The 27,284-nt window shown below is 34.3% G+C and overlaps 1 protein-coding gene across 5 annotated transcripts in view; it reads left to right on the top strand.

Moving 5' to 3' along the window:
- The window catches only part of LOC123691048 (disintegrin and metalloproteinase domain-containing protein 33), a 403,256-nt gene that overhangs the window by 238,197 nt on the left and 137,775 nt on the right, over positions 1-27,284 (top strand). For 3 of the 5 annotated variants that reach the window (XM_045635247.1, XM_045635248.1, XM_045635250.1), the window contains one exon: positions 20,633-20,778. In XM_045635247.1, the coding sequence (XP_045491203.1) occupies positions 20,633-20,778 (146 nt within the window). Of the gene's footprint in view, positions 1-20,629; positions 20,779-27,284 lie in introns of all 5 variants that reach the window. The other 2 variants (XM_045635246.1, XM_045635249.1) reach the window with 1 other exon arrangement.

Genomic DNA, 27,284 nt, shown 5'->3' on the forward strand with positions numbered 1-27,284 from the left:
TAATTTCTTACTGTAAAAAAGTTACGTTATGTGATATTGTAAGAAAAATATAACTAGATAAGTAATTATAGTTATTATAAAACGCAGTTGTCTAGTCTAATAATGGTCCAAACTTTAATAATATTTTTCAATGCTCTGTTTTTCATTCACATTTTAACAAATTATGTCTGTAGCTATCGTCTATAATGATTTCATTTTCAATAATTACTTTATTCATTTTACTATCACAAAATCTAAATGCACACATCGTATTGTCAATTCAAGAGTTCTCTATAAAGAGTTTTATGTAAAAATAAATCCTTCACAATTTAAGACATAGTAACAACAAATTGGTAAATAGTAGAGCGCAGTGCGAAGTCAAGGCAATTTGGCTTATTTTATTTCCGATGTGGCAACTAAGTTGGCCTCAAGTGCAGTTTTATTTTCGCTACACTTGTGACATAAATTGCGGGACACACGTACGATTGACACGTTTTATTGTTTGCTATGTTTGTTGTTCGTAAAAGTTGCGAATAATGATCTTACAGTTTTGAGGATTTATCGTTCGATATATTTTGTTTTCGAGAACTAGAGAACGATAAAATCTACACGAACTGTGTTTGTGTGAAGTACTATGTTTTGTTAACGTATATTTTTTAATATAATTTCATGTCGGTAAATAACAACTTTTTCAAGTCATAAATTGAAGTATCAAAATCCAATTAATCACATCACACAACATCTCGGGCTAAAATAAACGAAGCTTTACTGATGACGAAAACGAAATAATTATACCAAACATAGAACTTGAGGTATATCAATTGTTACTTATAAATTTACAGGAGCTAATAATACACCCAATTATGCCGCATTACAGAGTAACCAGGCTTCCTGACATCCGCACGCAAACCCATAATAATGTTTCTGATTAATCCGCCTGTACTAAAATCACGTCGCCACATCAAAGCGAACGCCGTGGCCGCCCTGTCTAGCCCGTTCGCGGCGGTTTGAACCGGTCTGAACCGGTTTGAACTGCCCGTAACCAGCCTGTTCCAGTACGCGTCACACGAGAGCGCTGTGTGACATTCGTGGGCGGTTTGAAAATTCGTTTTGCAAATTTTCTGCTGTAATAAATACTATTTGTTTATTTCTTAAGTGATATAAACTATATTTATATTACATCAGCACATTCCTCAATATTATGTTGAGAACGGAGTGCTAGTTGTAGGCACGAAAATAAAAAGAATGAGTCATTTAAATTGAATTAAATAGTTACAGTCGAATTAATAAATCCACACACATTTACTATTGTAGCATGTAGCATACATATAATAAATACACAAATGAGAACCTGAAAACACAACAGTACTTCTCGAGTTAAATATACGAACAGCATGTTGCTCTACCAGTCACAAGAACATAACAAAACGCAATAGCGACTAATTTTCTAACACATTTAATTCCTCGTTGGAACCGTCGGTTATTGCAAATACAAATTTCTAAAACCGCACACAGGTTAACCGCCGCTTAGCAACAGCGAAATGGATTAATTAAAATTTCCATTTATGGTCATGTGGACAAAGCATTATTACGCATATTTTCATTCAGTCAACGTATGTAAAATATCAGTTTAGTGACACCACTTATAACTCGAGAAAGGCTGAAAGTGATGCAAACACAAGAATCTGAAAGTTTTTATCCAAGCTATTTGCCACTACAACACACGACAACATTTTCTACCTCCATAGTTCTATTTTTATGCCGTAATTTCATTGCAACCACTCTCCATTACTACAATTTAGTATGAGCTCACACAAATTGAGTTGACAGACTTAAATAAGGTTCTGAAAAAGCTACAAAAGCGGACTCGAGAAATCCCGAGTCCCGTACATCATAGGAAGTAATAAAACGCCGTACCGGAGATGTATTTAAAAAATTTGACTGTATTTTTACGCCTCTTTTAGCGGACAGTCTATCCGCGACTAATGGTTGAAAAGAATATCTTTTTGGAACAAAATTTACACTTATTTTGTACTGACATTGTTAACTCTCTTTTTGCTTTCCTTTTTTGTTTTAACAGTTAACAGCTATGCCATGTCTTTATTTGTTCTATTTATTATGTGTATTCTTATATATAAAGTTGTACAATCAGCCAAGAAGAGGATGATATAAGAAATAAAAAATTTGGATAAACGTTAAAAAATGTAGATTGTTTCAACAAACATGAGCAGTAACAACGCTCCAATACGATGCACATATCCATAAGCTCTGCGCCATAGAAAATCAGCATCCCTATTCTATAATCAGACATTTGTCCCGTGCATAACATCTTGTTACTGTATTTGCATGTAAACGCATTGGCGATGTAAATTCCGCACGAGGTTCGGGACGTGCCTCGGTGCCTAATCGATTTCAAAACGATCGAGCTTACGGAATAAGTTCACAAACGATTCTTTGAACAATATTTATGTGTGATACGGATATAATTGATACCTACGTAATGTGGAAGTACTTTTTTTTGGACTGCAATGGCTGGATAGAGCCATTATGAATCTTCAGTTGAATGTTTCAATGCTAAAAAAACGTACATTTTTACATTTGTAACTTTTTTGGTAACTTGTGACTATTTTACTATTCTATTTAGGTTATAAAAAATCTTATACTTACGATAGTTAAAAGTGAGCGTAAGTGATGCAAAACATAAAGTCCAAACTGCAAATTGAAAAATATGATGTCTGTTTTATATACCTCTTCACATGTATAGCTACTACAACATTTCGTTCATATTAATTTAAATTTAATGTAGTTATAGTAACAGCAAGGTAGAGTAACTGTTTCATGAAAGTCCAACGTATCAAAACGTAATTACAAAATAAATACTCCGCTTGGAAATCGTTAAAATAAAATAAACCAAGACCCACTCCATTCAATCGATGCACAAAGGAACGAAAAGGTACAGTCGCGTCGAGCGTCTCATAAAACGTCACAGGTATGTAACGTACAGTCGCTGACAGTCAGCGATGCGTGCTGCCCGCGGAGCGTGAAGCGCGGGCATGCGTGACATTACGAGCGCGAATGTACGACGCTTGTGTGTGTGTACGCTCGCACGGAGAAGCCCTGATTTCATTTTTTATTTCATTGAGGGGCGTGAGCGCGGTGGATGCAAGCGTGCTGGGTTTTGCGTGCGATTCATTTTATGTGCATGTACCATGATTTTGAGCTTGTTAAAGTAAATGAATGGGTTACTCGAGTAAATGAGAGAATTATTAGTTTTGTTTTATATAATTTATTATTTTTATTGAAAACAGATTTTTACGACTACGTAATAGGAGTATAGGCAATGTCGATGTATCAAAGTTATTTAAATATAATTGTATTTTAGCATACACGGTTACACCAGTATATTCTGACACTGATACTTCAAAAACTGACAGTCAAATTTTAAACCAATCACAGTTGCTATTTACTCTCGCTTTAATAAATGCCTATGTGATACATTATATATCTACACATAACGATGAAACAAAGCTGAAATTTAAAAACGAAAATTGTCATCCGAATTTCGTAGCTGTAGTTGACAGCGTATTTCTTGACAAAGTTTAATTTAAAATAACATAGTTGACGGCGCGCCGAGCATGCAAACGACGTCCACATTTAGTGTGGGGTATATGCGCAATGCGGGGTCCCTGGCTCCAGCTTAATTGCACTGTTGCTTCGTTTGGAGAGCGACGTGACAGTGTGAGCAGAGATGGACAACTCAGATTTATAGCTGGTTATTACTGATTTAATTTTTGAATTATGTGCCATAAAATTATGATGTAAATTAGGTTTCGTAAAATTAGGTTAGGTAATCATATTATGCGAAGGTAACACTAGAAAGACAGAGAATTATCGTTGTCAAAAAATGCGTTCTTTAGTATTGGGAATCTACAACTATAATTAACAATTTCAACGATTATTCAAATCTTTTTTTTATTTTATCATGCAATACTCTGCGTATTATTATTTTAAACGTATATTTTTATAACAAACACAATTTTTATATACCGTACATAAACCGCACAGTAAAAAGCGCCCCACAGTGCGCGTAGGGCTCACAAGTCGATTTATATTCACTAAACAAGCCTCGTATTACAGGGCGCGATTGAAAATCAGCTGCCGTGCCTAACGAACGTGGCTATTGGGGAATTAAAATGTACTACAAGTTGTGTTCACGACTGTACTTTAGAGTTAAATGATTAATTGGTATTTTGTTGGTGAAGTTGATGAAAATGTTAGTGCTCGTGGCGTAGTGTGATGTGGTGATTTATTAATTGAGTGAAGACTGTATTATATTTTATTTATTTAGCAATTGATGCGATGTTTTTGGAATTCAATAAATGTAAAAGATTAGACAAAGTGTTTTATTTTATCAAGCCTATCTCAATTTAGTTCTTTTTTTTTGTTCTTTAATTAGTTCTTTTTTCATAATTTTTCTCTATTTTACACAATTTACAAGGTAGCATGAAAAAGAGAGTTTTCAGGTTATTACATTTTTGGTGCTTATAATCGTTCCAGCTGAAAAAGAAACATTAATTTACGTCAAAAGTACAATACTAACATATTGTAATAACAACGTAACACAGTAAATAAAAATAGTATATTCAGAAGTAAGAATGAACCCAGACCCTCCATCGTAATACAAATGATAAATCGCACACACAAGTTATATCACAATTTTGTTGACACACTAACACTCTATGATGCTTGCCGTCCATTAAAGTAAAAAACCGTTAAGACGCAATATTCAGTATCTTATGCTGGGCTCACCCCGGGAATTGAACTCATAACCGTTTGAGATGCTTTACGGTTCACTCTCAACGAGGCTTTATTGCAGTGGCCTTACCCACTGTGCGGTGAGCGTTGCAAGTTTGATATGTTGTTGAAGCAAAACATTAATAATTAGATAAATAAATGATTAGATTAATAATAATTGGCGTTTTAGTGGTGTTAAAGAAAAATGGTGAGTTAAATAGGGTAAACAGCTTTTGCGTAAAGACTAAATTATGGGTGGATGTTATTAGAATGATTGTGCTAAGGAAGGATTAAATATTATCATTTTATGTACGAGTAAAAAATTTATAGGTTGAAAAGAACATGGATAAAGTTTTATATATAATACATATAAGATAAACATTCACGAAAATCGAAGTCTGTCATGTCAATATTCCATCGAAGACTGAACCAATTTTTCCATAAAATATGGCAAGTAGTTTTTATTTCTTTTTTAGTGAAATTTTATTCGCAAATATCTAGTTGATACAGCAGAAATTTTCATAAGGAATTTATTCACTGTCTTCATTTCAATTGTAAAGGTTCGGTTATACAAATTGAATAAAGCAATAGCTTCAATATTGTCTTGTATTACTATAATATTATATGAATATTCAGCATAAATATTCGTATTTCACGAGTTCAAAATAATAATCGCATTCTGTCTTAAGTTGTAGTATCGGATCTATAATATCATAATATTCAGCATGTATGTTTGTGAAGGACAAAATAATACAGTATCAGTATCTTTTCAAGCGTAACATCTGCTTTTCTATAATAATTTATGTGGTGACAAACGATAACTATGCTTCGCTCTTTTTTTGGTATTTAGTAGAGCTGGTGGGTACTGGGTTCGATTCCTGGTGGGAACTAAAATAAACTCTATGAACTCCTCCATAAAAATAAATGATCAGTTGAAACAATTTATTTATTTTTATTAACATGGCGGTGTTGTAACCACAAATCGTTTGGAAAGTCATCTCACCAGTGAAAGTCAAATGCCACATACCTCACAGTTCACTAGGGCAAGGTAGCGTGTTTTACGGCGATATCGCGTCGATATCACTTCGCACAGTGCGTTTGACCAACAAAGTGTTTACTTTTGACTTTACGGATGAAACCTTTTTTATGTGACCTCAGTCGCAACTCCGAGATTACCGCAGTAAAAGTTTTGTAAATTGTGGTCTCAGCGATTTGACGGTTTTATGAGTTAATTGAGAGATTGCGGGTACTTTTAAATTAATACGCGCTGCAAAAGTTAATATATTGTAATGGGTTAAGCGAAAGCAAAAATTTTAGGAGAAAGCAAAAATTTATGTCTTCTGAGTTTAAATTGTAATAAATATTTGTAACAGAAATGCTTCGTATCAATTATGTATGGTCGTCTACGTAACTTAATTTAATAAGAATTTAAATATTTCTACATTTCAAGACAAATACTAAAAATTGAATTAAAAAATACAGCTCTATTATTATTTTGTAAAAATAGAATTGAATTCAACTGTTTCCATGTATTTCCGATATTTATCACGCAAACACATTTATGAATTCACACGTACGTGTCCTACATCATACATTTTGTCATAAATTCAACAAACACCTTACTTTAAACAAATTCCACCAAAATATTAAGGAACAAACATAAAGCCATCGCTTCGGATATCCTTACATTCCAAAGCGAGCATAATAGCGCACGACCATAAAACGCCGCTAAAGTATCATAAAATAAAACCGCCCTAACTGCCAACCCAATTTTCGCAACAATACGGCATGTAGCATGGAAATTTATAAATATGCCCGTCTCTCGTGGCCCATATCGCTAAACGTGGTGCATGCATAATGCACACGTCATCTGCGATATGCCTCGGGCAGTGTGTAGTGGTAGTACAAGCGGGTACGATAAGCGGTAGCGGGTTGAAGTTTAGTGGCAGTGAGAGCGTGTAGGTGGTAGCTGACTGGAGTTGGTAGTGTACGGGCTGCTTGCCTACTTTATGGGTTTGTTTACGGAAGAGGAACTATAAATTTGTAAAAGAGATTGGAAGCTTTGTGAAATTATTATTGTAAAATGTATTTTTGTTTAGAACTTTTGTTTTTACATCTAAATATGCTTGCCAATGATTATCGGTGTACTTATTTATTTTTATAAATTAAATCTATATATTTTGAAGTTAAGTAGAGTTTATTTCATCATAAAACGCACATAAAACATCCTTAGCTGTTTGCACATTTATTTGGAAAGAGATGATGTGTGACTTGTTTTTTCGCAGCTTCACAATCCATAAACTAAATTATTTATTCATCTTTTTTGCACTGTGTGCCTTGTTAACCTGAATATAGTATTCTTTCTTCGTTATGTCTATAAAAGAAATGTCAAGGTACATTTACTTTATCTCTTCACAGTTCGCGCACGTTGTTTATTATGACCTCGAAAAGCAAGTGCATAGATTTAACTAGACCTTCAATTTTTATGCTTATATGACAAATTAATGGACTTTGAAGTCTTCATCCAACTAAAACACGGTGCAACTTAGTAATTGGTGAGAATACTAGCAATTTTGAGTTTCGTTCTGATTAAAGCAAGAGTTAGTTTGACGGAAGAACTTCTAATAATAACTATTGATGTCTTGGTCAGTGCTTTGGTTGGACACTCGGTCGTTCAAGGGAATTTTAATTAATGCAGCTTTGAGCATTGTGATTTCATATTGTATTTATTTCTATGAAATGGCAAAAAATGTACTTACATATATTTACCAAAGTATCGTCTATAGTTGTTTAGTATTCAACAGAATAGCGATATGAAAATTTCCAAAAATATTTTTAAATGTTATTCATAGTTTTTCTTACATTAGGTCGTAATTTGAAGGTTTATAGTAAAATTAAGGCTAGGTTTTAACCCTAATTTTCTGTCTCTGTAAAGTGAAACTCGTACGGCGATTATTCGTTTTCTAATCGCTGTCAATCGCAACCGACGCTAGCGTCTCACAGCTTTTAGTTCCACGTTAGTTCTGGCCTCAGTCTAGAAAGCGCCACTCCATATGTTTTATGAATCAAGATATTTTATATCATTGTACATTTCCTGAAATAAAACACTGAAATGAATGTTGTTTGAATTTTTATTCCGAGCTCGGAAGATGTTGTAACACTTTTTGCTTTTTGCTCTGTTTGTTATGATATTAGTCTGTGGGGTTAGGATTTTTCTGAAGCAAGCGAGCGACGTGGTTTTATTATGCAATTTTTTAATGTAACACGTGACAAATATGCTGTCTGAACTGCGGAGTTGATTACACAACACTGTACACGGTAATTGGAACACTACGGTAATTGGTGTCTTTGTATTTCAGGTGTTTTTTCCACATAAATGTTATTAATGTTAATGAAGAAAATAGCTTTGAAACTGTTAATGAAGTCATCGATTAACAAAGCAAATCAAAGCTATACAAATTCACGATTTTAGAAATGAATTTACAAACTACTTAATTGAAATAATTTTGGAAATACGTTTCTGAGAGTGAATAATTTCTTACAGCTATTAAATCCTTGATTGAAATCATTAAACGTGACCCTTTATCATCTAATCATTACCCCATTACTGCTAATTAATGATAATTTAATGACAATCAATTAGACATGCACAGTAGTTTACATAGCCAATAATATTTGCATATTGCTATGTTGATTTACGGCAAGGCAAGCTGCGATCCTGTATGCAAGTTTTTGTTAAAACTATTAGTATTGATTATTAGAAAAATAATGAACAATTTTAATTATTTTATCTTTAGCTTATTTTAAAATGTGTCGGAGATGTACGTCCTAAAATATTTTGTAGATAAAAAATACTTGTTTGTGAATCAAATTAAATTACCAAATATTTCTGTTTCATTTTAAACTTTATCAAAACACCATCTTTATGGAAACAATTGTTCATATCATATTGCTATCCTGCGCTTTCACGTGCGGTAACGTGGTATTGTCACGCGATTCTGTGAACAATCAACCCATCAACAATGTGAAAAGGCGGGTGCACACAGAGCGAGCAGCCTCGCTAACCATGCAGGGCGGACAGTGTAGACGTGGCTTGGCTTGAAGCGCGTGAGCTACCGCTTTCCTCGGCCGAGTCACGTCCACAGTGAGCTGAAAGTCTCGCGAAGCAATTGCTGAGTGAAGAAGCTCGGTCAGTGTGAACGAAGGTACTTTGAGCAACGGCTCACGCGCTTTCCCGAACGAGCCATGTTCACATAGGCTAAGCAACCCCGCGCGGTAAATGCTTCGCGAGGCTGCTCGCTCTGTATGAACCCGCCTAATGGACAAGGGTGGATACCATCCACCTGTGCATGAAACAAAACCCAACGATTAATAATAAAAATAAATACATGGTTTCCGCTACCGCGTTGTTTGTGATGTGCCATTTGTAATCTTATTGTACGATGGGTATTTGTTTTGATTAAATTCTTTTGTAGATTTTATGTACTGCAAGGTGTGGGTTTTTAGACGTAAACTATCTTTGCATTATCTGTACTAGTACAAGGCATCAAATTTAAAGCTAAAATGGTATTCTGTCCCTACAGTAGTTTACAAACTTTATGCTTTTTTAACATAACAATAAGAAAGGATACTATCTATAACAAAATAAAATTTGATGAAAAAAGTATTTAGTAACATGATTCAAATCGTTATAAGTATATAGGTACTTATTCCATCCTGTACATGAGACTTACTGTTATAGTAATTCAACTCTATTCAATACACAATTATCTGACTCTACATTAGGTCTGCAATAACAAAAACCGCATTCATTATCCTTTGCTTCTAAAAATAAAAACAATAGTTGTATTTAAATTATTAATATTTTAACCGATTCGCCAAACAATCGCGGTGTAATTAATCAAACGATCCATCAAGCGCTGACGCTGCAGCGACTATATTCATTGTAATTTCGACGTCCTTAAGTAAAACGACCAGCCTCACTTGAACCCCCCTGCCCCTCCATTGTCATACAATTTTGAATAGAACGGGATTCGTGTACGGTTCCCCACGGCTCTATGTAAACTGGTTAGTACGTGTATGTGTTTTTGACGCTTGCAGCGCTGTAATATTATGATAATTAAATTATATACGTGTTTACTTTACTTTGTATCTACGTATTTAATATTCCTTTGATGATGATACGCGAAATTTTTGTGAGAAAAATTTGGCATAAATATTCTGTTGGGACCACAGAGTACTTTTTTATATATGAGAAAGTTGGGACGCTGCGTTATATCTTCATTTGGGACAAAATTTTAATTATGCTTATCATACTAAAAGTAAGTCTCGTAAAGTTTGCGTGATACTGATACTGATACTGCGAGTCGCGAAACAAGAAAGTTTCAGTTAGTGTCTTCGCTTCACTACATAGTATAAAACAAAGTCGCTTTTTCTGTCTCTATGTCCCTATGTATGCTTACCTAAATCTTTAAAACTACGCAACGGATTTTGATGCGGTTTTTTGTAATAGATAGAGTGATTCAAGAGGAAGGTTTAACCCTTAGCAGGTATCGTGGGTCAAATTTGACCCAGAAGCGAACATTTTCGATTATAATTCTTTAAATATTTATGCAACGACTGTGCGCTTCTAAGTATTCTCAGTGCGTCGCTAGCTGCAGCGGGGGGTGGATGTGCAGAACTGTGACTATCTTAGGAGCGGAGGTAAGTAGCTTTCTGGGTCACGTTCGACCCACGACACCAAATAAGTAACTTTTTCACTGAGTGTAATTACTTACTTTTTTGGTTTTATTGTTTATTTGTACTACATTGGAGGGCTGTTTGAATGACAGACAAATGGAGGAGTTGATGAACGACTTAAGTGATGATTTGGAATTGAAAGATGAAAGAATACCAAATGTAAACCAACTTTGTGACGACGAAATCATCAGCGATCGAGACAATCCATAATCTGTTAGTTGCTTAGAAGACAGTGTATTTGGAGTAAGTTCTGACGACGATGAAAACGAAGAGGAGATACGAGAATAATAGAAAATATACGAGGAACGAAAATACGAGAGATGAGAGTGAAGAAGATGAGGATGATAGTTGATGGTAGAAGTCATTTTGGTTTTGGTTGTCATTTTTTTTATTTTATGCTGATTTCAGAAGCAATTTGTTTTTTTAGTATAATAAAGATATGAGAAGTGCCATAAATATATTTAAGTTAAAGTTTTTCTATCATTTCTATTTTTTTTTATGTTTTAAGTTCACATTAACCAAAAAGTGCCAAAAAATAAGGTTATTTACAAATGTGTGTAAAACATGATATTTTTTTTATATTCTAAAATTAAATAAGGTTATTTTGTAAAAAAATATTTTTTTATTTCTTATCTAACCATATTTTATACAAATATTAAAAAATCTACGTTCTACAACAGATTGTTTGGTATGGGTAGAATTTGACCCACGATACCGGTAGTGTTGCCAAAAAAGGCGATACCAGCTAAGGGTTAAGTATATAATTTATTAGGTTTTAGATAAAGCGGGCGAAGCCGCGGGCGGAAAGCTAGCTTGATATTATGAAAAACATGTAAATTTTTTGGGATGACAGAACGTACTAAAAGGACACCTCGTATGGAGACTGCTATAATTAGACAAGCTAGTTTCCTACAAATGAAGACGCGACAACCACAGAACCAATCTCTCATTAAAAATATAATTGGCGAAGATGCGAATGCGCGCTCACGTTCATATATTTCACTTTAATACAAATGTTTCGTTTTTAAAACAAGTACACGTGTGTTATTCAGGTTAATATTGTCGCGCCCCAGTTTCTGTGTGAGAGCTATCGTGGTTTTCATTAAAATTCAATCTAGAACAACACTAATTTATTAAATTTGATTTACATGTAAAAATGTGGATGCTGTTTGGCATTGGTTTAAGCAGGTTTTGTCACTCTGTACTGGGAGTTGTAAAAGTTTCTATATCTCGTAATTTATGAAAGAAATTGAAGGCTTTATGACACATTTGAAAAGCTATTTATTTGCGATGCTATTCAGGTCGACGAAAACAAGCCAGAAACAAGCCTTGGCGGTGATTCAAAATATTAATTAAGAAGACTATCTCCACTTACTAGATTTCTTTCTTAATAATCTTTATATTACTACTAGCTTTCCGCCCGCGGCTTCGCCCGCGTTTTCAAAGAAAACCCCGCATAGTTCCCGTTCTCGAGGGATTTCCGGGATAAAACCTATTCTATCTCTCAAGTTGGATCGAACTGCACATGGTGTGCGAATTTTATTATAATCGGTTAAGTGGTTTAGGAGTCCATTGAGGACAAACATTGTGACACGAGATTTATATATATTAAGAAGATTTGTCTAAGGGCTGATTTTTAATCCTTGGTTAAAACTTATTCATCGAATAACGTATTAAACTACCATGTCAAAAATGTATTGTAATTGTCCGTATTTGACAGTTTACAGGTGACATTTTAAAATGTTCGTGTAATACTTTATTGGACGGATAAATTTTAACCAAGGATTGAAAAATCGGCTCTAAAAAGAGAAAATAGCAATTAATAATTATATAACCTTCCTTTCATCCATATCTATATAGTTCACCTAAATTTTATCCAATCTAAATGAGATGGTTACTTTCGTTTTTATAACATTAATTCCGAATAACTCTATAAATATAAGCTCTTGAGAAAGAAAACGATGGCTTGGTACATACAGTTTCTAGTCTTGAGCATCGTTGTAACCAAATAGAACAACAGCTTCGTCAGAATAACATAGAGATACAATGTATACCCGAAAATAAGAATGAGAACTTATTGCATATTATTAAAAACCTTGGTAATGTTGTTGGCTGCCCCTTAGAAGATCAAAGCATAATTCATTGTACCCGTATCTCAAAGATTAACAAGACTAGTCCCCGTCCTAGATCTGTTATTGTACAATTGTCATCTACAAGACTTCGTGATCAAGTCATAGCTGCGGTTCAAAATTATAATAAAAAGCATGATAAAAATAGAATAAACAGCGGCCTTATTGGGGTTTCAGGAAATCCATCAACTATATACGTTAGTGAACATTTATCACCATTCTATAAAGGATTACACGCAGCAGCTCGTCTAAGAGCCAGAGAAAAGGGATACAAGTTTGTCTGGATACGGGGTGGACGTATTTTTATGAGGAAGAATGAGGAAGCCCCATATATTCTAGTCCAGAACTTTAATGTTTTAGATAAGTTAGACTAAGAACGAGTATATATATTTTTCCTTCTTTTCTTTTTTGATTGATGTATGTGGATTGTTTTCATTTAAATTTGGTACGCTAAATCTGTATTATCAAAATACTAGGGGCTTACGAACTAAAACCCACGAATTTTTCAGACAATTGGCATGCTCTAATTATGACTTAATTATACTTACAGAGACCTGGTTAAATGATAATATCAAAAGTAGTGAGCTTTTTGACGACCGTTATACTGTATATCGAAGGGATAGGTGCGATTCCAGTTTCTCATCAAAAAAGGATGGAGGTGGGGTACTTATTGCTGTTTCCTCAAAATTTACATCGAGACGTAAGCCTGAATGGGAAACTCAGCTTGAAGATCTCTGGGTTATACTGGACTGGCCTTTGTCACAATCTGTTCGTCATATTGCAATATGTGCCGTCTATTTACCTCCTCCGGTGGATCGTTCGAAACTGGAGCATCTCTTAGATAATTGTAATAGGTTACTTGAATTGTCGTATGGTCACTTAATACTTGGAGACTTTAATCTGGGTCATATTAAATGGGACTTAGTTGGAACGAATGAATACATTGCTCCCAACCATTGTCAAATTTTAGTCGACTTCTTATTTCTAAACCATTTAAAGCAGCACAACAATGTCCTTAACTCAACAAATAGAATTTTGGATTTAGTAATCTCTAATAACGTGCCCCTTTGCAGTGTCGTTGAGTCTGTGTCTCCACTGTGTAACCTTGATAAGTATCATCCTCCTCTTGATATAGTAATAACTAATAAAATTGAAGCGAAACTCCCTTATAATAGGTTAGCTTGTAAATTCAATTTCTTTAAAGCAGATTACGAGTCTATTAACAACGATCTTAGCAATTGTAATTGGAATGAACTGTTTTGCGACCTTGATAGCGTAGACTCAATGTTAGATATTTTATATGCTAAGATTAGGAATACTATTCATAAATATGTGCCTAAAATTAAGCCCAAAAATAATAAATATCCTCCTTGGTTCAATAATAATCTTAAAAAAATGTTGAAGGAGAAGTTTAAACTAAGACAGCGTTATAGGAAGTACAACAATCCTAGAGATAAAATTGAACTGCATATAATAAGCGCTAGGTGTTCTAAAACTGCAAATAACTGCTATAATCTTTATATTAGGTCTGTGGAAGATAAAATTCATTCTAACCCCAAGTACTTTTGGTCATATATTAAGTCCAAACGAGGTGGTAATGGGGCATACCCACCTACTATGTCTCTAGGTGATGAAACCTCCTCGGATAGTGTTCGAGTATGCGAGCTTTTCTCCAATTATTTTGGATCTGTGTATTCGAAGAGGGGTCCCAATCCTGAAGAACAGCAGCCATCAACTATAATTTCCGATAATAACGACCTTCTTCTGACGTTACCGCATATTGAGTATGGGCCTCTTTTAAAAAAACTCAAGGCTATCGATGTTTATAAGGGCGCTGGACCGGATGGCATACATCCAAAGTTCATTGTTGCTTGCGCAGAAAATCTGGTTCAGCCTCTTTTAAAAATCTTTAACTGTTCATTGAGTTCTGGTTTCTTCCCTACAGTCTGGAAACTGGCTAAGGTCATACCTATACATAAGTCTGGTCCAAAAGAACTAATAAATAATTATAGGCCCATATCAATTCTTTCCACCTTTGCCAAGATATTTGAGTCGTTCATTTGTCCATCTCTCACTAACCATTTCAAACAATTTCTCTCTTTTCATCAACATGGTTTTGTTCAGCATAGATCTACTATGACCAACTTGACAGAGTTTACCGAAACCATTACCCACGAGCTGGATTCGAATAAACAAATTGACACTATTTACGCTGACTTTAGCAAAGCTTTTGACAGGGTTCCACATCACATCTTGCTGCAAAAATTATGTGGATATGGACTCTCACCGTTGTTTTTGAAGTGGATAAATTCCTACCTAAGCGATCGTACATTCTTTGTTGCTATTAACGGGTTTGATGCTTCGCCACACAATGTTACCTCGGGAGTTCCTCAAGGTTCGCACCTTGGTCCTGTTCTTTTTAACTTCTTCGTTAATGACATTCCAGAAATATTAAAAAATTCTCGTTGTTTCATGTATGCTGATGACCTAAAGTTCTGTAGAGTTATTAATTGCTTTGAGGATGCTTTGAAACTACAACAGGACCTTGATAAGCTAGCCTTATGGTGCTGTAGCAATGGTATGGAATTGAACACTGAAAAATGCTTTTTTATCCGCTTTGTTAGAAAATCTAAAATTATTCCTTTTAAATATCAGATAAACAATAAGGTAATCCAGGAGAATTCTGTCACTAAAGACTTGGGAGTGCTATTTGATACCAAGCTAACTTTTAATAATCACCTTGAATATGTTACGAATCGTGCTTCAAAGATGTTGGGTTTTATTGTGAGAAACTCTAAAGGATTTCATAACATCAAAACGAAGATTATGTTATACAACAGTCTCGTACGTAGCGTTCTTGAATACTGTTCGGTTGTCTGGAGACCACATTACGCGACTCACATTTTAAGACTTGAACGTATACAAAAGAAATTCTTATGGCACCTGAGTTTCTCTAGCAGGTTATCTCACAAAAGGCTCACCTCATACCAGAGGCGTTTGTCGCATTTTCACATTATATCTCTGGAAAACCGTTTTATATTTTCGGATATTATTTTTGTCACCAAAATTTTCCAGAATAAAATTGATTGTCCACAACTATTAAATAAATTTAATCTCAGAGTTCCTACTAGGTACCCGCGTAATAAAATTACACCTTTGGCTCCTCCTCTGCGTAGGACCGTATTTGGCCGAAATTCACCCATTTGTAGATTAAGTAAGTTGGTTAACGAGCATGCCAATTTTATTGATATTTTTCACGACAGCTGTAATAAAATCCGCAAGTATTTAAAGGAATTATCTTGATTTTGTTTACTTTTTATTTATTTTTTTTTTTTTGCTTTGTATACCACATAGTGACTTGACTCATTAATCATGTTGTGTTATCCTGTAAATGTTTGTCACAATTGTCTTTTTTTTTTTGTTATATTATGTACCCTAGCTCTAATTATTGTTGTGACTGATGTTGGATAACCTAAATAAATAAAATAAAAAAATAAATAAAATAAAATAACTCCCAGATATAGGTAAGGAGGTCACTTGAAATTAAATTAGGTCATGGAATTACACGGCTCTCGTTCACCCAGTGACGTCTGATTATTATCGATAAATAAATTATCGATATCTGTCGATGACAAGCAAAAATCAAGGCGCCGAATTTGGCAATGAACTTATCAATGGCAGCTCCAATAATTAATTAATATGATTGACAGATTCGGGATCCTTGGGATTAATAATAATATTCAATTATGTACGCATAAGCTGGGGGTAGATGGAGGGTAGACGGGTTCGGTAATAATTGTGTGTACAATGATTTAATATTCATTTTAGCAATTGGATCTATATTTTTTTATGAACGCTATTTAGCTTTACTATACTATGTGTATAGAGGCAGGTAATAGATGTATGTTTTATAGAGATGAAGCTAACTAAACCTTGCAAGTATTTTGAAATAGTGTCTGTCTGTTACGCTTTTACGGCTAAATCACAACGCCGATTTGGGAGAAATTTAGTATGAATATCGTATAAGAAAGCACACAAATGCGGTTTTCATAATATCTGTTTTATTTTCAATCTGTCTTTCAATTTGATCCATAGAGATATGGTAATAACAATCAATTCCTGTTTTATTCAACTTCTTTATTTGTATAAAAATGTCACAATTACCAAATCAGTATAAACACTAATTCAATCACTAAGAATCAATTTAAGAAGATTCAGAGTTGGGCAAACACTCGTAAAATCGTTCGGGCACCAAAGACAATTGAATGGCGTCCACTTGATGTTGGCACGGAATTACTAATGCCCAACCTCGTTAACGATGTTAACATGGCTCCAATAGGGAGTTATTTATTTTACAATCGCAGTGGTATGGGTAGGTTTTTTAATTTTAACCTTGGCTTCTCTAAATAAGTACTTACACAAAATATAAGACATTATTTGCTAGAAAGGTAGGAAGGAACCAATATGTTGGCACGTAATAAAAGTTGAAACTATCGTGATATTTGTGTCGTAATGCTCGATAAATTAATTATAGATTTCGTGGAAGAGATTATTATCAATTAGAATCTAGACGGTATAATTTGTTGCTAACAGATTATTAGAAATAAAAGTAAGTTTTTCCTAAAAAGATTAAAGAGTATCCAAATATAAACCTCAATAATTAGAAGGCCAACAGACAGCTAAGAATTATCTTTTAACATCTCATCAAACTCAGAAACAACAAAAAATTCACTTAACAATTTATTTTCTCAAATAAAATGGGAACATTAACTTCCATTTACATGCCTGTATTATTCAAAAAACGTGCACCACACACAGCCATTTTAGCGCCAATCATTAAAAATAAATATTTCACCAAGCCGTGTATAGCGAACCAGTGTATTTGAAACATGACAATGGGCTATTGAAAAATAGGCTCCGTTCACAGATAGCGCTAATGAGAGCATGAGATCGCTCAAACCTCCCTAGGCCGTGTTCACATTGTAGTAACCAATTGGAGCATGATACAAATTCAGTTCGAACTACGGAATGACAATGCAGTTCTGTTATAGAAAATTATATATTTGATAAATATGACGTTGGCGCCCAACGTAATGTATCGAGAATATAGTGTCGGATTTGGCTGATCTTTATCGAGTTATCAAAGATTTTTACACAATTTACGCTCGTGTTATTCAATTGGGTGTCGGGTGAGAAAGGTCAAACCGTTTCAAGATAAATTAATAAAATTTCAAGGAAATGTTCGTTGTGAATACTAAGAAGAAGGTTTCGGAAATCTGTAGGATAACTTTGCCCGTATGATTATAGCGTTTAAAACGAAATCTTTTATCGGACGTGTGGGTCGTAATTGTGTTGAACGTAACAAGATTTTATCTTATTTATTGGAATCCAAATAAATATGATATCGTGAACTGCGGGTTGATCTTTATTTACTGTTTATGTACATAACTCCGCTCGCCCTGATTATGTACGTATCATTTGACCTGAAATACTACAAACATAAAATGTAATCTACAGCTTTCTGCTCGTGAAAATAAAAATTGCTTAAGTTTTAATATGACAAAAAACAAAAACAAAAAGTAATTCCATATAACTATCATGATAGAGACGATATAGATAAAAAAGCTTCACAGTAAATGAAAATAAACAATGGTAGAGTGGTTTCAGTCTTCTTTAGTTAGTTTTCGTTGAGTCTTCTTTATTCGAACCGCTAGGGACTGGAACATGCTTCCTGAATCTGTGTTCCCCGATGACTACAATTTGGAGGTCTTCAAGAGGAGAGTGAACAGGTACATTCTAGGGAAGCGCGCTCCATCTTAGGCCACATCTCAGCTAACCATCAGGCGAGATTGTGGCCAAGCGCTCCCCTATCGTACAATTAAAAAAAAAAGGTTTTTTAGAGAAATTAATCGAAGTAATAATCACAAAAACTACTCTTCCTCTCAAGATCTCACAGTAAATGTAATTCTCACGGCTCTTCCATCTAACGTCGCCATTGCATGTGTCATTGTTCAGTTATAGGCCATCATAAGGAGGTTTCCATTTTAAACTGGCCTTCATTACAGCATCTTATTGCAAGTGCATTTTCGTAAGGTATCCTTTTCATGCGATGGTAGTGAATAGAACTTGATGTGGTCTTAAATTGAGATTGTTTTGATGGGACACGTGAACTTTATGAAGGGATTGTACTCGTGAATCTATGTTAAGTACACTAATATAAGTTGAACTGAATAAAGGAATATGGCTTAAAGATTTGACACGAAAATGTAGGGAATAATCAAATGATGTCCAAAAGTACTTACTTTTTATAATTTTACACATCTAAAAGGATTTAATATGTTGTAAAAGTTTGTAAAATTGATTATAGGAAGCAGGAATAATTAATTGGTAGTTTGTAAAGTTGTTCGTTATAGCGAAACTTTCAATTAAAATAGAAGATAACTTCTTGATATTTGTCGAAATATGGATGCCTCATATAATCAAATTGTATGTAAAGTTACCAAATAGGTGTGAGTACACGATACATGATAAATTATGAAAATATACATTAAGATTCACGCGAAGCGAATCAAGTTACCTCTGCATTCGGATCAAAAGCCGAGTACAAAATTGAATACATTATAATAATTTGTGGCAGGATCAAGGGGTAAACACAATTTACGTCGGCTGCGTCCCAATAAGAGCCTTATTGAAATTTTCACAGTATTTGCCGTTGACAAATGCAATTAATCAAAGTCTTTACCAAAAAATCTTTATAAATTGCTTCGGTTGAGTGGAATTTGTAAATATTTTTTTACGTAGCGCGAAGAGAAGTTTTTTTTAAGCTATTGCATAGCTTCTATCGCGGGCCTTGAGCGCGGGGACCGAATCGAGAAATTCCGTAACGAAAAAACCTCACGCTCCCCACTCCGACGGGCTCGGAGGTGTGGCTTGAAGGCATGCTATGCAATAGCATATCGCGGCAGTCCCCGAGTGCCACACGTCTTTTTTTTATGGGTAGAAAATAATCTCTTTTTCTTACTAATTTATTCTTATGTATTTAATGTACTTAATTATTCGATCGAATCCTTGTAACTACCCACGCTCCGAAGTGTTTTTCCTCTGTCACACAAAATTTACTCAATGGATGTAAATGTAACGCGCACATTGATTTAATCTGAAATGACGTCATTCTATTACATAAACAAGTCACTTTTATCGGGATATGTTTAAGGTTAAGTAAAATTGATGTGAACTAATTCTCGTATAAAATTAAATTTCTATTCACGTAACTCTATATTTTTAATTTGACTTTAGACTTTTATCATATACTACATATCGGCGCGCGGCTATGTAGAAAACTTAAACCTTCCTCAAGAACTATCTATTAAAAAAAACCTTATCAAAATTCGTTGCGTAGTTTTACAGATTAAAGCATACCTAAGGACGGACGAACAGCGGCTTTATTTTTTACTATGTATCTAGTGAAGATATCGTACTGGATACTTAACTATTTCTTCGACGTTGAATGTCAAAGGGTTTGTACGCTTGGTCAACGATAGAGTTAAGAACTTCGCTGGAAAATGTAATTGGTATAGCAATTGACATTTACAATTGTACAAGTCGTATTTACAATCGTACTAAAGAAGGGATATTATTAGACTTTAGATTTGTGTAGTTATTTAGAAATATATATAAGAAATTGATTAGAAAATAGTTGTTTTGTCAAACTTATGTAATAACTAATAGGTAATATAAAATCGAATGAATCAATAAAAGTAGTACCTATAATTGAATATGCAACAATAATTTTACTTTTACTCAAAACCAAATAATGCTCTCTACCTATATAAATTTATTTTGTAATACATTTAATTCCTTAATTTACACTACAATTAGCTATTTAACAGCAAGAATCTTTTCTACTCCAAATAAACAGTATAATACAGTAAAGTACCTATATAGATTCTATTGCCATTACGGATACCCAAAAGCGACCCTTGTTTCAGAAGAAGTGGAGCGGCTATTGCGCGAATACACCCAGAATCAAGAGTTGGTCCGGAACATTGGTGCCCACTACTACCAGATCATCTACCCGGTGCAGCTGCGGCACCACGAGAAGATGGGCATCTCGACGCGGGAGGTGAATACGCCGAAGGTAAGTAAACTCCCTAGTCAGTGGTCAGTAGTTTTAGGCTCCTCTTAGGCAGACGTGCACCCAAGTAGACCACATTGCCGCTTTCCATCAGGTGGAATTGTGTCATCGGTCGTATAAGATAGTCGGTAGTCTCTATGAACGCCTCTCTAGCTCTCTTCATATTGGGCAATAGTGGCCAGACTTGATTGATCTTTCCCATCTACAAATAAGATATATGTTATACTTCTCAAATGAGCACAATTACACTTTCTACTCCTTTGCGATTACAATCCCATGGTAACAAAAAATTGAGAAAAAAGGTGCTTTACGTGTTCCCTAAAGCATGAGGATGTCCGCTTTACGTGCTCTCTAAAGCATAAAATGTTCCTGCAGCCATTTGAAAATTCCCAACAAACACATTTTGCGCGAATAAAATAAACTACAAGCCCAGCATCAAAGCGTCTCATAACACCGGGCTAGGAACAAGTCAGATGGACGGTTCTCAAAGAAAATTCTCCCCGCGACATTTCTCGCTGACGCTACACTGGTGATTAATGTCGTCCCACTTCGAGCGACACCGGAGTTTTTCTATTAGCGAAACTTTCCGTCTTAGTACTTTTTGTTTTGTATTAGTCAATGTCGGAATTAACGGCCGTGACGTCACGAGGTGTTGGCGTAACGCGTGAGACGTGATTGGCCAGTTTTTATGGAGATAAACAAAATATGTAGGCAGTTGTGCAGTTTTTATGACATTTATAGGGTCATTTTCATGATATAAATATGCAAACTAAGCAAGGCTTATAAATACTTCTCTTAGTTTTCGGCTAGAATAAACTAAAATGTAAAGGATCAGCTAATTCTCAAATATATATTTTTATGTAGAGACAAAAATAATTGATAGCGTGCATCGTTATTTCATGTTTCGCAGTGTATTTGATTTAATAAGAATTAATATATTTTGACCTGTTCCTTTTGTTAAAGTCATAATATTATGAATTATACTAAGCTAATAAGCTTCAATTGAAAAATAACATAATATAAATTTAAAGAATATAATTTTCCTATTTAATCTTTGTTTTATACATGAAATGATATAACATTGTTTTATAAACAAACGAACAAACACAATCCCTTTGTAATACCAATGATATGCGCAGCATGAAAATATTAATAAATTTCAAATTCAGCTGTACGCACCTACTCGAGACTCCCGTAATCAAGCCACTTGAAGTTTTGATTGCTTCCAAAATCTTGTTGTTTGAGACGGTGTAAACAATCTTGTGATCGACGACAAACAGCCGAGAATTGCTTAAATATTTAATTTAAAACTCATTATAATAATTCTGAATATTTTCATTATAATATCGCCGAGAATGGATGACGTGTTTATTAAGGAACTAGATGTTAATACTAATTTCGTTTGCTTGGAGATTTTTGGAATTTATTGAATTGTTTTCTGATAAATGAAAATTGAACTTAATTGTAATCTATACTAATATTATAAAAGTTTAATAAATAAGAGTTTGTTTGTTTGAACGCGCTAATCTCGGGAACTACTGGTCTGATTTGAAAAATTCTTTCGGTTTTAGATAGCTCATTTATCGAGTAAGGCTATATATTATCACGCTAGAACCAACAGGAGTGGAGCCACGGGAGGTGAAACCGCGTGGAGCAGCTAGTATACTATATTATGTATTATTTAATTCTAAGCGCTTAATAATAACATATTATGAGGCCTAAAAATAGACAAAATCCATAATTTCAATACCTTTCAGACTCAATGATCTATAGGGAAATCTATTCTGACTTTTCGTACTGTTTTATTTTCATTATAGACGCAGCTCTTAATTTGCTACAAGCGTAGTAATATATCTTATTAAATACTTATAATTACATATAACCTGTAAAAGGCGCGCAGGGAGAGAGAATCGAGATCTTTTAAGAGTTTAAACAAGTTTTCAACTAAGTTAAATTGGCTTTGGAAGGAATATTTTGCGTGTTAAACTGCTCAAGAGATGAACGTTAAGGCGTAGTTGGGTCTTAAAGCGTACTCCGTAGCTCTTGTGACGGTTTTGATGATTAAGGCTGAGCTTGCAAACGCGCAATTCTTAAATGTTAGATTTTTCTTCTATAACTTTCTAGATATATGTTAAAGTGATTTAGGCGCGTTGAGAGTTATATTTCAAGGTCGTTTCATAGCACGTAATGTAGTTAGGCGAAGATTTTAATCTCACCAAAGAAGATTCACTTCTGTCGCGTGTGCACGGCACATAAGCTCTTTTTTAATCTGTTGTTTTAGATAACGTAGCCTTAAGTTGATAGGTAGTTATAAATTATGATTACGTTAAAGATTATCATGTTAAGAATAGGCTGTAACGTAAAACTCTTACCTCTCAAATACTGTTTGTAAAGATATACCAGAGACGAAACGTTCTATAGATATGGTGAGGTATACGTCTTTCTTGGAAATTGAGCAATGTTCCTGCACAAATTGGGTCATGTCTCGCAGGGCCAGTACCATAATCTCTTACCCTTCCTGCTGCTCGGGAAATCCTACACTTCAAACACCCCCTAATTAGTTTAAAAACGAATTACAACTGTTCCCTTTTCAATATATAAATCAAAACCACTTGATAATATACATACAACTCAATTCGTCGATTTGAAAATCATTTCATACTTATATGCTTCTTTATTGGAGTGAGTGTGCACTATAAATTGTAGTATTTTATAATTGTAATAGTTATTGTATAATTGAAGTATTTGTAATGTAAATTTACAGACGCGTGCTAATATTAATATAGAATAAAAAAATGACGTCACATTCTTTAATTCTTACATCGTCTCAAACTTTTTGGTCTGTGTAGCGCATGTCGCGTGACGCACGACGTACGATAATTATCGTACAAATACGATAAGTGAAAAAAAGTTTCACTTTTACCGTGGTTTCATAAAACCACACAACATTTTTTATTGGAACCTTTGAATTGGTGCCAAATTGACGCGTCTTATAAATGTCTTATAAACTTATAATTAATGTCACTTTATTGTTTGCTGTTTAATACACTTTCGCTAATAAACCCTTTATTTTTCTCTATATTTATGTAATATTTAAAAAGCTTGTCCCCAATTTCTACAAAAGTAAAATTCCAATAAGAATCCGACAAATATTATGTTATCCACAAATTACGATTCCCCTATACATAATGCAAAGGTTGTCTGTCAATATTATCATAATTCTGGCATTCTTATGATTCAAGCCCAAACTGACCTCGTATTATGTACTGAAGATTTTCGGGGTTCCGTTTGATATTATCTAAAAATAGCAGCGGTATGCGTTTTTCGGTCATTTGTAAGTTGGAAAGGAAAAAGAATTCAGTAGAATAATTTATGTACGATTCAATGAAGGTAAGCTCAGGAGGGGAGATTTAATAATTTAGCAGAACAATTTACAAATTGAATTGAATGTTGATTTTGTTGAAGTTTCAAGGTGTGTACAGATTTAGTGAATGAGAATAAAAATACCTGGGTGGTAAGGTTTTAAAGAAGTTTGCTAATCAGGCACTCGAAAGTGACTAACTCGTCATTTTAAACAAGTGATAACTGCGTTAAAAACAACCGACTTCAAACTTGCACTTGCAAAATTTACAAATACCTACAGACAAAAATGCTCATAAAATAAAAACTACTAGGCCTATCCGAATAAAATTTTTATGGGACCAATTCGACACCATCCCGCATCGAACAAAAAAAGAATCACGTAAATCGGTTCAGAAACCTCGGAGTAATCGGTGTACATACATAAAAAAAAAAAAAAAAATATACCGGCCGAATTGATAACCTCCTCCTTTTTTTTGAAGTCGGTTAATGAAACTCCGTTTAAGTAATTTTGGAAAATAACATTAAAATATGTTTCGTATCAGATGAAAATTATGTCTGGAGGAAATTAATATACTGTGTGAGCTTAGTATATGTACCTATATCGATAAACCATTTAACGTACAATTCGCAGAATAATCCGTATGAGATGTTTCTGATAATTTTGTATCACGAGCATATCTAATATCGTCTGCAGCAGCCGTAAAGGGAGCAACTGATATTAAATAACGAATTTAATAAATGCTCGTGGAAAACGATATAATATTAAATATAAGTACCTCACAAATCTCTCAGGGCCTGCTTATTGAGACAAAGCCGAACGGGATATTTTATGAAAATCCAGCGCCGTTTGATGTGAGAAAGCAGCGTCAGGATATCTGAGAAGGGAATTCAAAGCAAATTCATTTTTCTTTGACGTAACCGGAGTGTGATTGTAATTCCCTTTTTTGTGAGATTTCCTCATATACCGTCATAAGATCAAAATAGATCTATTGTTTGTTAAAGGGAACGCATCCTTTAATGACAAACATATCCACGGAAATTAATTGCGATGAACCTTGCTTAAAATTCAAGTATGTAATTTCTGGTCAAACCCATATTTATGTAGTATGAACTAAACCAATCCTCAAGATAACCAAAAAAAATAATAGTAACTTAAGAAGTCATAAACAGCAAACATGTTACATAACAACTGTATAATAAAATCAATGTACCATTCCAAAATTTAAATCTTCACTATGCAATCTCTCCGTGATGAAATTCCATACAAAATATAATACAGGACAAAATATCGCCGCTTGTCTCGTCTTCCCAGTCGTGAAATACACGATATTTTTCTGAGGACTAATTTCCTCAACGACCCTCCGGGCCCTCGTCACAACATTCTTACTTTTGTGCAATTTCTAGTTCAAATTGTGCGTAGTTTTCGCGAGATGCCTTTTTATTTAATCCCCGTTTAAATACGACACTCCTGTTGATGTTAATTTGTTTTTGAACGATGTTATCATGTTTCTTTATATTAAATAGTTATTTGAAACAATAGAGGATCTATTCCTGTTTTTAAAGTTCATTCGTTCAATCTATACTATAATATTATAAAGCTGAAGAGTTTGTTTGTTTGTTTGAACGCGCTAATCTCGGAAACTACTGGTCCCTAGATAGCCTATTTATCGAGGAAGGTTATAGGCTATAATATAATATCATCACGCTTAGACCAACAGGAGCGGAGCCACAGAGGTGAAACCGCGCGGAGCAGCTATTATAAAATAAAATAGTGTCATCACAAGGCACTGTTATTTAGATTTCTATGGTCTTTACGCTTTTTAAACAAACCATAGAATAAAGTTCAAATAATTACACTTAGAGATGATACTTACGTGATCATATTACATAACATTTTAATCGTTTAAGAGTACTAAGCTTCCGCAATCAGTATGTAATACTAGCTTATCTATACTAATATTATAAAGCTGAAGAGTTCGTTTGTTTGTTTGTTTGAACGCGCTAATCTCAGGAACTACTGGTTCGATTTGAAAAATTCATTCGGTGTTAGATAGCCCATTTATCGTGGAAGGTTATAGGCTATATATTATCACGCTAGGACCAACAGAAGCGGAGCAATGCGGGTGAAACCGCGGGGAATAGCTAGTGTTCAGATATGACGTGAGATTTTGGGCGGAGTACAATTCAGGATTTTCACACCACGTGAATTTGATTTACAAACTAAGCTATCTTCAAACAAATCCTTAGTAACAAGTATAACGTTATATACCATGTTCTGTTCTTGACGGGTGTTATCGTTCCGTCAGTTTGTTGAACTGTGATATGCCTCCAAGCTATAAGATGCTGTGCCATTGATCCGTAATCTTAGTTTGCCCCTTTACAAGGATAGATAGAAATTTACCATAAAACAAAGATAACTTAGAAGTACTTAACAAAGAAAATGGTTATTAAAGTAAATATATTATTATTAAAGTAAGTAAATGTAAAACGAAAGAAAACAAAGAAGAAAGGGTTCATAAAGTTAATCAATTAGTTGGAGAATTTTCAAAACATTAGTGACAAAATATACGTTCAAAATATTATTTTAACTTTATATTAAAGTCTGTTTTGATTGTCTTCAGTTAGTTGTAGTCATCGCGAACCAATCAGAGGTCTTATAAATGATTAGAAACCTAATAACGATTGGTTAAAGCTAATGCCCTTCTCTCCAAGAGCTGCGTTAATTAGACAGTATTCAGTTGAACGCGCCTCTGCTTTCAAATTTCGTCAAGTTAAAATTAGGAAAAATTTCCCCGAATACACTTCCAACTTGGTCATAATTGTGTTTAAACAACACTGAGCTCACACGAGCTAATATTTAGAATATTCTGAACTTTACAACAGTTCTAGTTTTATATCTGTTTTAGTTTTGGTCGTTCAACCCTTAGTGACGTCACATACGCCTACAATACTGAACGAACATAACCTCAAAATTCACAACAATATCAGATTATTAAATTTACGCATACCATGGGCCGCCAATAATGCCGCGGCCGAGTTGTTTTTCAATACCGGCCAACTTTAACCGTTCCGCTGGTTGTTTTCGACTTTGCCCAAATCCTTGTAACAATGTTTTCCCCAGATTATCCGACATCAAATAGTTTATG

This window comes from Colias croceus, chromosome 4, assembly GCF_905220415.1.
Source record: "Colias croceus chromosome 4, ilColCroc2.1".
Lineage (NCBI taxonomy): Eukaryota > Metazoa > Arthropoda > Insecta > Lepidoptera > Pieridae > Colias > Colias croceus.